Source organism: Achroia grisella, unplaced genomic scaffold, assembly GCF_030625045.1.
Source record: "Achroia grisella isolate CSIRO2021 unplaced genomic scaffold, CSIRO_AGI_Agris_v1 utg157, whole genome shotgun sequence".
Classification (NCBI taxonomy): Eukaryota; Metazoa; Arthropoda; class Insecta; order Lepidoptera; family Pyralidae; genus Achroia; species Achroia grisella.
The window spans coordinates 3,063,425-3,080,262 of NW_026712653.1; the positions used below are offsets into that span (position 1 = coordinate 3,063,425).

The 16,838-nt window shown below is 34.5% G+C and overlaps 2 protein-coding genes across 2 annotated transcripts; one reads left to right on the forward strand and one right to left on the reverse strand.

Annotated features, from left to right (window-relative positions):
* Positions 1–117: 117 nt before the first annotated feature.
* Positions 118–2,713, forward strand: LOC131841032 (YEATS domain-containing protein 4). The gene is made up of 4 exons (XM_059189265.1): positions 118–294; positions 402–683; positions 1,307–1,496; positions 2,493–2,713. Exons 1-4 carry the CDS (start codon positions 247–249, stop codon positions 2,669–2,671), a joined length of 699 nt encoding a protein of 232 aa, XP_059045248.1. The 5' UTR covers positions 118–246; the 3' UTR covers positions 2,672–2,713.
* Positions 2,714–10,439: 7,726 nt separating this feature from the next.
* LOC131841039 (uncharacterized) lies at positions 10,440–11,739 on the reverse strand. Its single transcript, XM_059189272.1, has one exon. The coding sequence runs from the start codon at positions 11,444–11,446 to the stop codon at positions 10,682–10,684; it is 765 nt and encodes a 254-aa protein (XP_059045255.1). The 5' UTR covers positions 11,447–11,739; the 3' UTR covers positions 10,440–10,681.
* Between the last annotated feature and the right edge of the window lie 5,099 nt (positions 11,740–16,838).

The following is a 16,838-nucleotide window of genomic DNA, read 5'->3' on the forward strand; positions in this document are numbered from 1 at the left end:
GAGATGGAAGACAATGCAATTTTTTTAACGTCAAAGTAATCTAATTTACATCAAAGTCAAACTAACTTTTGACAAGTTAATGTCAACGGCATGTCACGATACAGTTGTCATTAGATGCATTAGTCTGGTTCATTTGTTTTGTTTATATTATTTAGTGTTTTCAAATAATTTCTTTATAAAAAATTAACATTTTTTTCACCTGTTTTAAATAAAACCTTCAAGCTGTCGGGCAAAATCGATATTGACATGAGTTTACCGACGGATTTTGGACCAGACTCAGGAGGCAGGATAAAGGTAACATATATTTAATTATAAATAGTTATTTTACAATATTTTTCTGCTCTGAAATCTTGTGTAGAATTTATTTTAATATCTTAAATTGTGTCAAATTGAATTTACAGGGTTTGGTGATAGTAAAACCCATTGTTTATGGTAACGTTGCCAGATATTTTGGTAAGAAACGTGAAGAGGACGGTCACACGCATCAATGGACTGTGTACGTAAAGCCGTACGCCAACGAGGACATGTCGGCATATATAAAGAAGATCCACTTCAAGTTACACGAGAGTTATGCGAACCCAAACAGAATAGTAACCAAACCTCCATATGAGCTCACAGAGACAGGTTGGGGAGAGTTCGAAATAGTTATCAAGATTTACTTCCATGATCCAAATGAAAGGCCGGTTAGTACATACAATCTTGTATATAATATATATAACAACCTCGGTGGTATAGCAGTCTAGCACACCACTTTACATCCAATGGTTGCGGGTTCGATTCCTCACACGGCACAAACATTTGTATTCATGAGTATTATTGTTTGTATCGGTCTGGGTGTTTTCTAAATATAATATGTATGTATTTAAGAAAAAAAAAATATCTATGTATTTGTATCAGTTATCTACCCATAACACAAGCTTCAGCTAGCTTAACTTGGGTCTAGATGTCGCTGTGTGAATTGTCCTGAGATTATTATTATTATATATTAATATCTACATTTTTAATATATAAATACATGTTAATTAGTGCTCCACTTATGTGTACTACAATTTTTGTACTCTTCTTTAATTCCTTTACCTGAAGATAGTCTGGAAGACATTGTTAGTGATAAGACTGACTTTTGAATTAGTTCATTATATATAGTATTTATTATTTTAATTGTTTTCTATTTTGTTAACACATACTGTATAACATTTATTGTATAGCTTGAATAGAATAAGAATTTTGTAAAAATTATATTACCTGTATTTTGAATTGGAATTTGCATTTGCTTTTACCATATTTGGTACCCTACTCTACTTTTCAGGTGACACTATACCACATTCTCAAGCTATTCCAATCACCAGTAACAGAGGGAGCACCACCAACAGTTGGCAGGGCATTAGTTAGCGAGTCATACGAGGAGATAGTATTCCAAGAGCCAACACAACTAATGCAACATTTATTAAACAGTATAAAGCCCATTTCTAACGGACAATGGACACACGAAACAGATTGTAAGAATTGTAACTTAATTTATTTATCTTCAATTAATTTTATATATAACTAGCAACCTGGCTTCATACAATTCTTGGAATGTCTATGCTTCTATACTATAACATGTATATTATAAGCATACCCCGCCGTTATGAATCACACCACAAAAACGATTTAGTACAACCCATAAAAAATATATATATAAATAATATTTCTGGCCCCTATTCCAATGCAATAAAATTACCTAATATTATAAAAAATGAGAATAGATATAATAAATTTATTATCCAATCAAAACAAATGTTGACAAATAAAGCTTATTAGAAAATTGAAGAATACTTGCAAGATAGATGATTAGTATAATATTTAAAATGTCCGCCTCTCTTACATGTTGCATTGCCTAAAAGGTGCATGTTATGTGTATGAATTAATTCATTGTATACCGTAATTATGTAAAGCAACGTAAATAAATAAATATAAACCTTCCTCTTGAATCACTGTAATTTAAAAGATATAAACAAACAGACAATTGGGAATTACTTTGTTTTATATTTTGTAAAGATTTAGATTTAGAAACTAAAACAATTTGTGTTTGAATTTTAAACAAAGTTGTAATTATATTAATATAACAATATCAGACATATATTTTAATAATATATAAATAAATTTAATTATATTTCATAATACCTGATATTATGAAATATAATTATTGAACTGTATAAATAAATTCATATAATTTTGAAATGTAACTAATTGTATTGTTGGTATTATGTTATTATGGTGCCCCTATATGTATTTATTTTTATTATGTAACACCTATCATATACCATGTGAGAAAAATGGAATAAAATTTCTATTGAACAACTAAAAGACTTTTTACAACAATGTATAATGCTTCCAAAAAGTTTCCGCAAACCTTTAAAATTTGTTTAAACAAACAACTCAGGATAAAGCATACTACTCTTACTCTTTTCTATTTATTAAGAATTTTCATAATAAAATCTCTTTTGTTACAGTTGAAGAGAAGAAAGAGAAAACGTTAGAAAAAATATTAGCCGCTCAAACCAAAGTGAGAAGTGAAATCACAGAGTTAAAGGAGAAACTGCACCTAGCTAAAGAGACGATAGCAAAATTTAAAGAAGAAATTGCCAAAGTACAAAATAATAGTAATGCCAACTTGTTAACTGCAATATAATCGTACCTTATACCATTTTTTAAATATAATATACACATTAAGTCGCCAAAATTAATAGAGTTTTATTGTATTGTATGTTGAACTATATTTCCGCAATTATCCTCTCTAAATTTTCTATCTAGTAGAGTGGAAATTACTCGAGTAGCTAGTCAAGCTCCTCCCAGAAGCACAGAAGTCTCCTGGTGTCTTCACGGGCTTCACGCAACGACCTCACTGTTACGAGGGTTTGTGTAAATTGTGTGGCCACTGTAATGAATTCCAGGAGCATGTGAATGGCTGCTTTGAAGTCAAGAAACGATTCTTGACTTTAAAGCAACCCCGACAAAAAGACTGTAGCACCTGTGTACTAGTGTTTATTCAAAGTGCAGCCCGTTTTTGTAATTAATAAATATTTCATACAAATAAAAAAACATTAATGATTACGAATATTTGTATCCTCCTGCGCTAATGGTATGCTTAGCGGGGCAGCAATGGAGAATGATAACATAAGCATGAGATCAGGTCAGTTAATTCATCCTGACAAATTCACCAGGAATTTATCATGATGGTTTCCAGGGGGAACCGCGTAGAGGTGAACCTGACATAGTACATTGCCTCCATTGTGTAGGGGTTGAACACATGACCATCGGAAAATGTGCTAAACTGATAGACCATTGAGGTCTTTATAATTATTGTGACCATTGAGGGTATATATCCTTTTGTTATCCTACCATCGTATGTTGTTGTCACTGCTATATCTCAACGACCTTACAATGAAAAAGCTGTTTGGCGGCGCGGCAGAAATGATCATAGCCCTGGATAATTGACACAGCGCCATCTAGCCTCCAAGTTCCAACACATGCACTGCTTGAGCAAGTGCTATAGGTACTAGACAATGATAAAAGATACTGAAATCCTTTTTTATTTTGTACATACTAAGCACCCTGATCAATACAAACAATTATTCCCTTGAATACGAATATTTTCACGTTCGCCATCCCCTTTATATTATTTCTTATTATCACCCCACATAGACCCAAAGATAGTGTGTTCGAATCTGGACAACACGAGTAAACATTTCACCAATTTATATTACTGACTGATTAGCCGATGATTAAAATACCAATAAAAAACCAAATTATTCTGAGAAACGCGGCGGTAGGTTCGCCCCTGTCATGATAGATTCCAACATGTATTGCGTCCACTATGTTGACTGTTGCCAATGCCAGAACTATTGCTATTCTTGGTACTGACTATCCTGTAGCAGTCATGAATAATAATAACAATAATTTAAAGACAATTCACACAGCGCCATCTAGACCCAAGTGAAGCTAGCTAAAGCCTGTGTTATGGGTACTAGACAACTGATACAAATACATAGATTTTTGTTTCGTAAATAGGTACATACATTTTATACATAGGAAATTATAAATACAAACAATCATACTCATAAATAGAAATGTTTGTGTCGTGCGAGAAGTCGAACCCGCGACCATCGGAAGTAAAGCGGTGTTATAAGGACCGATGTTAGAAGGATATAAGGTTATAAGGACAGGATGGGCGAAAAAGAGATGGATGTACTGTTGAAAGATGATATTGCAAGAAAGGGAGTAAATAACGAGACGACTGCGAACAAGGATGATTAAAAAAAACAAGTTTTGTCGACCCCAAATGAATGGTATAAGCAATGGCATATGTGTAATTTCTAAATTTTATATTGCAGCCTTAATACATACCATACGCTCCTATCGATACCTCAATTTAAACGCGACCGAAATGATGGCCCATGCCGAGGTTCGAACTCCTAACGGTGCCCTCAGAATAAAGTCGTCCCTGTTAGGCAGAAGTTGGCCTTGAGCCGCTCCATATATCCTTCTGCAGGTTTACTGCTATCTGCACGCCACCTATCGTTGGTTGAAGCTGTAAAGGCCAGATGCGGCCAACAGCGTTTGAATACCTTGTTGGAAAAAAATCCTTTAGTACAAATACCGATTAATTCAAAATTAAATATATAGGTAAATCAAATAAAAAAAATTAAGTATTGTTTTAAATTTTTTTAAGTTTTGAGTTATTACAGTATTTTGTTAAGCGTCCGATGTATACCTAAAACTTGTCATAGCCACGTATTTTTAGATTCAATTTCAATACTCGTCGAGTTATCGATCTGTGGTTATTAAAGGAAACAAACTAGCGACGTCAGCAATAATATTATACGTGCCATACATATACGTATCTATACTTATTTATTTATTTATGTATTACAATTATATGTTAATTTAAGTATTATACGTTATTTATGTACGATTTATGTATATATAATATATTCACATAATTGTGTGTACCTATTTATTATTATAGTTTTTACTTATTGTTATATATACGTCCTTGCGACAGACTCGACCCATTGGCTCTGCGGGGAGATATTGCATCTCTGTGCATTTTCTACAGCATACATCACGAGGAGTGTTCTGAGGAGTTGTTCGAATTGCCAGCACCAGCTGCTGAGTTTCACCACCGTACCACCTGCCAGAAACTAAAACTGTGATCATAGAGATGAATGGCGGTCCTCCACAATGCGGTTTTCTAGAAACTTTTTACCACACACAACCGCATTGTGGAATCACCTTCCAGCAATGGTATTTCCGAACCGAAACGATATTGAAACCTTCAAGAAAAGAGCTTATTCCTTTTTAAAAGGCCAACAACGTACTTGCAATTCCCCCGGTTTTTCGGGTGCTCATAGCGGCGGTAATCACTTTTTTTTTTATAACACAGGGGACAAACGAGCATGCGGCTCACCTGATGGTAAATGATTACCGCCGCCCATGAGCACCCGCAACACCAGGGGTAAACCTTACCATCAGGTGAGCCGCATGCTCATTTGTCCCGTGTGTTATAAAAAAAATATCTCAATGTCTCATTTTTCTGTATGACTGATCTAGTTAACACATTATCCTATAAAATATTCTAAGATGTTATGGATATTTGCTGGAATAAATCTATTCTTAGAGATAAACTCGCCCTTGGACATTACGTTTATCGTATTACTGTTTTTTGACTGATTGCCTCGGTGGGTAAGCGGTTTAGTACATTACCTTACTTCGCGGGTTTGATTCCTCGCACGGTGCAAACATTTGTATTCTTGAGTATGATTGTTTATATTGGTCTGGGTGTTTTCTGTGTGTAATATGTACGTATTTAAAAAATATATCTATGTAATAAATTGTATCAGTTGTCTATTTTATTACAAACTTTGCTTAGCTCGGGACTAGATGGCGTTGTGTGAATTGTTTAAAGTTATTATTATAATTATTATAGAAATTGCACTGTATGCGGTCAGTTAGTTCCTAATATTATGAGGATGAATTTACCGTCTCTACATTTATTTAATATATTTTAGGCGCTATTCGTTGAAAGTTATATTGAAGTGTAGTAAACATAGAAGTAGGTCATGCAAAGAGCCCATGCAGGTATCGACAGATCGCGTGACGGACGGACAAACATGACAAACGGCTTTTTACTATAACTATTTATACATATACAATATATATTTAAGTTATGATAAATTGATAGATAAATATTTATTACGCTAAAGGTGATCACGACAGATTTGTCTGAATCTGTTTGTTTGATTTATTATTAATCGCCTCCTGTTCCCGTGGGAATATTATAAGTTTGTTCTCATTGGGTGCCTAATTTTATAATTAGTTTTTTAATTTTAAGTAAACAGTTATGAATTCAATAGTAGGTATGTCTGTGTTCTGGTAATAAATAAATATATTTTTGTTATTATCAATTTGCCTTCTGTTCCCATGGGAATGTTATAAATTCTTTCTCATTGGATACCTCATTATAAAAGTTATATTTTCTATGATATTAATAGGTATATGTACGTAGATGACCGTTGCCACTTTTCATTAGTAATTTTTATATGAACTATGTAAAAATTCCTCATGTAAATTTTAATTTCCATACATATACCATCCGTATCATCCGTACCCACCCGTGTAATTTCACTGAAACACGTGTTACAAAGTAAGCTGTTTGCCAACTGAAATACGTGATACAGACGTATCTGCGGAGACAACTTTGTACCAAGCCAAAGTTATAATCAAGGTACGTTATAATTTTGTTATTCAACACGAATACGAATTACGACAGTTTAAATCGAGGTTCGAACTCCTAGCGGTGCCTTCAGACTAAAGTCGTATCCGTCAGGCAGGAGTTATCCTTCAGCCGGAAGGAGACTGTAGAATCCGGAGGAACTCCTGCCTCCTGGAGGAATAGGAAATGAGGGCCATCTACACTCGTTCCTACCGTTTGGAGAACTGTAAAGGCCAGCTACGGTCAACAAACCGATTATTAGAATAGTTCGAAAAAAAAGTGCCATTGCAAGTTTACTGTCTTTCACACTGAAGAAAATACTTGACGACCTAAGTATAATATATTTCTCCTCTAGTCAATTAAATTATAGAAACACAATGAATTTTTAAAAAGCACTGTGACTTTGAATACAAGTTGAATGACACTTAGTAACCCCGCAATGCAACCGTGTTGTCATGTGTCAGGCATTTCCAAACTACTATTTACTGTCCATGATTTGTTTATGTCTTTGTTCTCCATTTTATTTAATTACATGTAATACGTGATGATAAATCGTGGTTTACTACCCCGGCATAAGACTGAAAGGTCATGAGTTCAAAACTGTATCTATGTATATAAACTATTCTGAGAAATGGAAACACCGCTAACAAACCACCAAACTAATCCGATAGGCAGCGGTGAGAAGGGGAATATTAGTAACGTGGACTTTTCACTCCATTGTTATCAATATACAGGTAGACCTCCACGAGGTTCCTCCTGGAAACCATCATGATAAAGTCCTGACGATTTTGTAACAAAGAGTTAACTGACCTGACCTCATGTTCATCTTATCATCCGCCAATGGCGCCCTGCTAGCATAAGCCGTTAGCGCAGATAGGTGCAACAATAATCAAAAAGACAGATCAAAATATATATCTGTGTGTTCAAAAAGACTCGTTCTGACTACACCATATAGTATAACAGTCGTGATAACTATTTTTTAACAAACATTAGGTATTTTTTATAAATGACCATACATTATAGTATCCAAAGTTTGTCTGGAATAGTTTGCTTTAGTACTTAGTTTTAATTTTTTTTCATGTCTATTCAATATTGGTGCAATAAATAAAAAAAATTGTGCTACCGTCAGCAGCAAACTGTAGCAACCGATGGAAGCCTGAAAATAAAGGCAGTACACTTACGTACGCCGCTGAAACTTCATTAGAAATCATGGCGGATTTCAAGGGAAATTTAACATGTCTTTCTTGCGCTACTCACCCTTTATGTATATAAAACTAGTTCACCCTAAATTTATACATAAAGCAATTGTATTCGCATATTAATTTCGTATTTGCGTAGGTAGAGGCAGCACTAGACACTAAAGGTTGGCGACACTTTTTTCTGCCGGAAGTATAAAAGGATGACCAACTATTTCAAAGGAAACTCACTACAATTCTGACTGTAGGCATCATTAACGATACTTACTATGTTTTATACATATTTTTTTATTTTTTATAATTTGATGTTTTTGTAGATTGCGAGCAGCGCAGGACCGATCGTCGTGGAGATTTTTGGGGAAGGCCTTTGTTCAGCTGTGAACGACTTCCGAGCTGAAATGATGATGATGATGATGAAATTGACACTTACCCCTTAAATCCGAGGTTTATTTAACAATATAATTTCTGTGTATTTCCCACCATATTTTATTCAAGAAAAAACATATTTTCTTTTTAATAACACCCCTTATTACTTGGAACAGTGTGGATTTAGTCAATATATATATATATAAAAGAAAAAAGATTCCAATGTCTTATAAAACACTTTTTTTTAATAAAGCTTATTCTGAAATTGAAGAGTTTATGATAATAACGTTTTTAAAAGAAAACTTTAAATTGTTAGCGCTGACAATATTATCTGATTGCACAAAGATTGAGTGCGTAGCGGTTTCTATGTTGATTGTCACATGCCTAACCCTACATACATACTTAGAACAAGATTTATTTTTAAAAAAGCAACATGCAAGATTCTTGCTCGTTCTGCTTGTGAGAGTGATGAGTCTAATTTTCGAATGAGTGCAGAATAAAAAAAAGTGACTATTCAAAAATGCTTATATTGGTATATTTGAATAAAGATTATTTCTATTTCTATAATAGTTTCTTTTACACATACTGTAATCATAACATATATACATAATACTGTAGCTAGCCTTGTAATATTCGATTACAAGGCTAGCTGTTCTCAAAGTCGTCACCCACGCGTAACCTTCATGAAGAACGGCCCTTGCGAAAGTTCGAAGAGCTCTTCCCATTAATTGATTCCTGAGCGAGACTATTAACAAATTCTTCTACAAATATCGGCGTATCGACAGTCGTATAAAATAGCAAGTATGATATGTCTAAATACAAGTAAGTATTCATTTGTATATGGTGAAATATGCCTAAAGATTCTAAGAAATAAATTATTCTTAACTTTTTTATTTTTAGGCGTAAAAAGTTTTAGGTTCTTACATATCTTCAACATGACGTCATAGTCCTCATGTTGCGAGAATCCTACATCTGCATTCCTGTTATTATAATAAACCGTATATTGTATAGTATTCGTTTAAAAAACATTTAGATTATTATCTGATGGAGGACGTAAAAGTGTTCTAACTTTAGACCTACAATGTATGAGTATAAATGTCAATGAAGCAAAGCATGTATATGGATGGAAACCAATGCCTCGTGAAAGATGTGGTGTGAATACATAATGAAATAATAACAATATCTCAGTACAATTCAGACAGTCCCGTCTAGTCCCGAGCTAAACAGAACTTATCTTATGGATATTAGCGATAACTAGTAGAAATACATAGATACAAATTTTGTAAATCCATCAATCATCCATTATTATATATATAAAAAAAACATCCAGATCGATGCAAATAATCATACGCATGAATACAAATGTTTGTACCGTCGAGGAATTGAATCCGCGACCATCGGAAAATGGTGATGTGCTAAAACCGCTAGAAATCGAGTCCGTCAAAACGATTGTTATGACTAGGGCTGCCTAAGAAACACGCTACTTACTAAACAACTTAACCCACTTGTTGACCAGTTCGGGCAAGGTCAAGATTTTCCTATGAATACAAAGTTGACGAGCGATAATTCATTTAAAACTTTATTATCCAAGGCCGATGTTACAATAATACTAACTAGCCATTATATATGTAGCGACTGTAAAAAATACTTCTGCAGGCCATTATTTGAAAAAAAAAAATATTTCATATTTTTTCGGCGGGAAATAATTTTTCTTCTTCTCACTATACTATATACATACATAAGGTAATATAGTCCAGCCATAGATCAACATTTCAACATCGTCTTTTTTATACCACATTGGTAGCAAACAACAACAATAATACGGCCCATTTCATGGAAATCGGTTCCCTGTCCTGTGAACGCCTGAATAGAGTGATATTTTTCTTTTGTGGAAAAATATTACTCACATATACACATTTAAAATTTCTAAACCCATGTGATTGAACTAAGGTAAATAACATTACGGGAAAGACACTTAATAGCCAAATTAAAAAAAAAAAGATCTATCCGGGTATAAATTTTCAACTGTAACTTGCCATAAATATCTATCTATCTGTCCATACACTCTATCACATAGGTACCTTACGTCAATAAATAAACGACATCTTATAAAAAGACACTTTAATACACACACTTAAATGTAACATTTAGTCAAGAAGGTATGCACGACACCAAAACTTTGAGCAATATCAGAAATATCTTCTTTTTTCGTAAACATTAAACATTTTGTATTCTATAACAAAAATAAACTCTTATTGTATTAATATTATCACTTAACCGTTTTCTTCTTTATCATAAAAACTTCATAGAAAACACGTAAATACTGCAATCAACCTTATGCTAGATATTTTTAAAAATTTCTTAACTAAAACCAACTATTTTCTTTTTTCATCCTGTCTCTGTGTCGGCCTTTCATTTCCAAGTTTTGGAAAATTTCCGTAAGCTTATTCAGTTTTTGAGTGGGACTTTTTGGCAACTCTTCTAAACGACACGAAGATTTATCATCGTCATTCAGACACAAATGAAACGTTTGTCTTTCTCTTAAACTTAATAACTTGCCCGTTTCGGGCATCGATGTAAGTTTCGCTACTTGCATAGCAGCTTTCTTAAACCTTGTCTTCGGAGATACTTTCGGCGGATCTTCTGCATGTTCTACACTTTCAGAATTCACAGTCGTTAGAGCTCTTCTAGTTATCGATGCGTCTCTTTTTCTTACTTTAGCTGCATTGAGATATATTGGCTCTATAACATCGTATGTGTTCTCCCTTAAAAGCTGCTGAGGTTTCTTTTTGTCCAGGTCTAAAGAATTCTTTCTCACATATCCGTGAATCCTCAAAGGCGTAAGTGGTTTCAATACGTCGTGCAACTTGATAGCGGATTTATCCAAACCACCCTCTTCGTTCTTGTTCAAATCCAAAACAATAACTTTTGTTTTGGATTTCTCACTTTTCTGTCCAATTGCAGGCAAAGGGAGGAAAGGAGATAGTGTGTTTTTGAACTGGATGTCGTTGTCCAGCATCCTGGATTGCGCCGTTCTATGTTTCCGTGTTTTGAATTTCCGCGGCGCATATATGGTGGTCAAGGCGCGTGTTTTGCGCGGATCGAGGGGTGCAAGTGGACCGGGCAGCATGGGGCGTGCGGAGGCATACGGGCCCGCTCGCCGACAGCCGCGGTCGACGCTGACCTTGGGCGGCGTGGTGCCCCCTCCTCCTCCCTACCTGGCCGGCAATCGAACAGCTCACGCGCGATAGCCCGCGTGTGACCGATCACACGTAATCACTCCCGTTGCATGGACGCACAATAACTCGTTAAACAATATGATGATGACGCTAATATAGCGAATAAAAAATATCCTTACTCTACCTGATGACGTGAGAGCTAAAATTTAGATGTAGGAAAATTTTTGGGAAGGATTATGCACTGAATAAGTAATCACTGCAATTATATAGTGTTGATATGACAGATATATTTTTTGAGAAAAAATTACTCTTATGGCCAGTTACATTTGCAACCTTCAATAAATAAGTTTTCTGTGAATTTTTGTATTTTAATTTTGCGCATATAAATTTTATATCATATATTTTTTTTTATTAATTAGCAATAGATTTGGGACGAATAATGTCAAATTATAATTTATTGAAATTTTATTAATAAGCATTGATTATAGAAACAAGCCATCAAAGAGGTAACCATCGCCTAACATAAATATGAACAGCATCACAGATATCACAAAAATCATGTAATAACGACTGACAGTTCTTAATTTTAAGATTCTATGTGTTTGTACCCAAAGCTTTAGAGATTTAAAATAAAAACGTAAAAAAGATGGCTACTATTGTATACAGTTTTAGGTAGAACGAAATGAACTTAATCGTCAAACTACAATGTAAGGATAAAAAACTATTGATTCGCAGTAAAACTTTATAAATTGACCCGAGTTTTGACGGGGTACCCCCGAGGTGGTGGGTGGACAGTGGTGTAATTGACCATCATTACTGGAATCGATCGCGTGACCTTCACGGCTCTACAAACAAGAAGTATTGTCAGTCACCTGAGTCGCTTTTTCAGGCGTAAAATTATTGCGGATGTTTTATTGTAATTGATTTATCGATTGATATAAACTTGACGCATTACGATTGTCAATTTACATAAAGACAAACAATTCTATTCAATCTATTTATATACGTCTATATATATTATCTATATCAATTATATATTCCTATTTATAGACATTTTTACTTCAAGAATATGTCGGTCCTCTTATGATGTGATATTATAAAAGGTGTAACTTAATTATTACATTTATAAGATAGGTCCCGTTTTACGAAAATTGCGCGAGGTGTATGAAATTTTACAATTCTTTATGTAGTATAAAATGAAAACCGTTACGCTGCCTGTTCACTTACTTTTTTTTATACAACGCAACGGATTTTAATGTAGTTTTAAGCAATAGATAAAGTGATTCAAAAGAAGGTTTATATGTATACTACATGTACACCTGGGGGGAAGTGAATTGTTAGTAATGTGGCCTGATGACCCCATTACTAGCAATGTACCATGTCAGGTTGACCTCCACGCGGTTCCCCCTGGAAACCATCGTGATAAATTCCTGGTGAATTAGTCTCGAAAGGCTAACTAAACTGACCTCATGCTCGTCTAAGTCTGCATAAAAAATTCATTTAATTAGTATAAAAAACATTACACACATTACTATGTATCTGAAACACACGCATATATACTCCTTTGTTTACTGTCTGTGCGACTGTCAGTGACTGTAATTATAGAAGTATAGTCTGTGACAATAGAACCTTAATGATATTCAAACTTATCTATATGTTAAATAAATTATGGTCTTTAGTTCTTTTCGACTACTAGGCGACGCAAAGTAAATAATAATACTGTCAAGTTAATAGTACTAATAGTAATGTATTATTATCACAGTTAATAATGCATTCTTGTTTTTTCTTTCATTGAACTTTTCTATATAGGTAGGTACGCCACTTATAACAAAACTTTTCAATTACAACTTAAGTAGTCAATTAAGTACCAAATAAATCGATAATACTGCGTGTAATATAGATGCTTTGATTTACCTGTAACTTATTGTTTATAAAGACATAACGTTCTAGGCATCTCTAATGTAATAATTAATTATATGTCTGTCCATTTGGCATACAGATATACATCGAATGCACTAGGAAACTATCGCGATACCCAGTGGCGGACTAATGCTAAGGAGGACAATATTGCAATTCCAAGTCTATTTTTCAGTCATAATACATACTTTGTTTTTTTTATTTTTAAAAAGTCAGACACGTGCCTAGGTTACCTCGGTCTTAATCCTTCAAGGCGACATTTCAACTTACATCCTATATATAGTATTCCCATATTTACCCATAATCCAAACTCTGTTTGGTTTGGGACGTTTTTTATTGGATTATGATGGAATGGTAACAAAGCCAACCTACGCTAAAGGAATACCCTGGCGGACACCACTAAAAATAATCAATTAGACCATAGCGACGAATTCAACAGGAATTAAGCACTATGGTTTCCGACCAGATTCGGGCAGTCATAATATATGTACTACATAGCTAGCAATAGCTTAACTAGTCCTCTTTACACGACCTTTACTAACAATTCCCTCTACCATCAACCCTTTTTGGGACTAGGTGATGTATGAATTATCCTAGGTTATTATTTTATTAACTCCTTTATTTTTCACTTATTTTATTTGCTGTAAAATAAGGTATATAATGTTATGTTATCTGTGGTAATACTAACCCGCACGGGTAGTAGAGTAGTACCCTAGCTAAGTATAGTAGAGCTTGCAGAATGTGAGGATAATATCAAAGAAGTCAGAAATTTTCTACTGATGCGGCAAATATTTATTATTATTGTTTCCTCTTTAGTCCATCTCTTCAGATGGGAAAAGCAATGGCTTTTATGGCTATTTGACCATAGAACATTGTCCTATTTTTCTTATAAACCATAACGACCATACAGGGGGGAAAGGAGATTGTTAGTAATGTGGACTAATGGTCATTTGCTAGCAATATACCATGTCAGGTTGACCTCCACGCGGTTCACCCTGGAAACCATCGTGATAAATTCCTTGTGAATTTGTCAAGATGGGTTAACTGACCTGACCTCATGCTCATCTTATCATCCTCCACTGGTGCCCCGCCAGCGTAAACCGTTAGCGCAAGCGGGTGCAACATTCCATTATCATCCACAAAAAAAACCAACCATACTTACATATATACTACATAACCATGTATTAAATGTTTTAAAGTCAATTTTTTAATATTAATGCTTCAGTAGTAGTTGCTAAAATTATTATTTACCTATTGGTAATAGTGTAACCTAATTGCCCTAATACTAGCAGTGTTAACTAATGGATATCCTGGTGGTGCCTTGGAAATTATAACAATTAATTCCTGGTGAATTATAATAATAATAATCTCAGGACTATTCACACAGCCATCTAGACCTAAGTTAAACTAAAGCTTGAGTTATAGGTACTAGATAACTGATACCTGACCGACCCAGACCGACAAAAATAATCATACTCATGAATACAAAATGTTTGTGCCTTACGAGGAATCGAACCTACCATCATCAGAAATAAGGCGGTGTGCTAAACCGCTGGATCGCCAAGGCCGTCAATTAGTCATGATAAATTGTCTCAACTCCATTTTCATACTATCATCTTCCATCGGTTCTCCTCTAGAACTCTTTATTTCTGGCCTAATTTTAGGAGTCTGTGATGAGAGTCTCATAGTAGACTCTTATTATTATCGCTGATGAAAGCTCCACTCTATGATAATACACATTTAAAGTAACAGTGGGTTAATAATTCATATAATAATGATCCGTACATAAAAAAGAAAATGCATTTTTCAAAACATCCCCATATAACAAAGTAGTAAAACCATGTATTAATAATACAACTTATTATTATCGACAATCGGAGTCCATTATTACAATACAATCTAGATAAATATCAGACATCATGAGCGGCCTTTGGAACGTTATTTGGGTCAAGCGCATAAACATTGGGGAAAATGCCACGTGTCGAGGACGAAATCACTAGTTAGCCCCACGAGCTCGTAAATCATCAATTACCGAACACCTGACAACGTATCACAGATATTATTTTATGTTTGAATTAAACATAAAATAAAACAAAACAAAAACAATTCTCTTGTCTGTTGTAGTTTTATTTTATATTTATACTAGCTACCAACGCCGGCCTCGCACGGGTATACATGTATTATCCTCTTGAATTCTTTCTATATTTAAAAACTGCATTAAAACCCATTAAGTACTTTAAAAGATTTGCATACAGACAGCGGAAACAACTTCATTTTATATTATGTAATGTATGTAGTGGAGGTGTAACAATTAGGTAACAGAGCGGGCTAAGTACCACGGTCCCCCGGTGAAGAGATCATATCTCAGTTATAGGATAGGGCAGTACAGCAAGCAAACCCAATATACTGTTGTTTATAAATATTTTTGTTCAGATAATCGAGATATATATCTCGTATTTCGATAAATACGCGATACCTATATATCTCGGTTTTCTTTACCTTTCCTTATTATGCCCAATTTACACTCAGCCCGAGTGGGTAGAGGTGAGCACATAACCTTTTAAGTGAGCACATAAGTGAGCAGCGCGAGAGTGTAAACACGAGTGGAAACACTTCCCATGCCATTGGCGCTGCCACTCGTGCTGCCCGGCGCTCCCTCGATTGTCGGTTTTTCGTCGCGAGTCAAAAGACTGGCAGCGCGAGTGGCAGGGGAAGCGGCTGAATGTAAACGTTACAATTATCCGTAATAGGGAAAGGTTCATCAAGTTTCAATATTTTATTAATATTGTAAATGCGAAAAATTATGAGTATGGGTGGATGGATGAATGGATATTTGTTTTCTACCTATGTTCATGTTATCTGAGTGTATAAAGCATAAAGTATCAAAGAATAAAAGTAACAATGACTAGGTAATGAATTAACACAAAGTGTGAAAGCTTTTAGTTGAATCACAGAAGGTCAAGTTCACGGGGTGAGTTGTGATGTATGAATCACCGTGAAACGATAGATCGGTTAAAGGCCTGACCTTCTCGCTTTACCCCCGAAAACCACCGTTATAATTCGACTATTAGGTTGCTGGTTATTTATTACAGTAGGCAAACTTTCGGAACGATTGTTTAGAATCTAGAGTTTTCTTATCAGAGATTATGATAAGAAACAAATCATAAGACCAACCATAAAACATATATTTTAGACAAGACACTTTCGAGTACCATGTTTTTTTAAATGGATGCATATAGAATAGCGCACCGCCTATGCTGAGGGTATAAGGGACACAATGCAGAATGACAAGAACAGAAGTCAGATCATTTAGCCCTTTAGGAAGAAGAAATTCATTTTTTGTTCTGTTTTTAAAAAGTTCTTGTGTCATAAGCGCTGTCTAAATATATTGGTTGTAAAGACGTAAAAAAATATTTTATTATATAT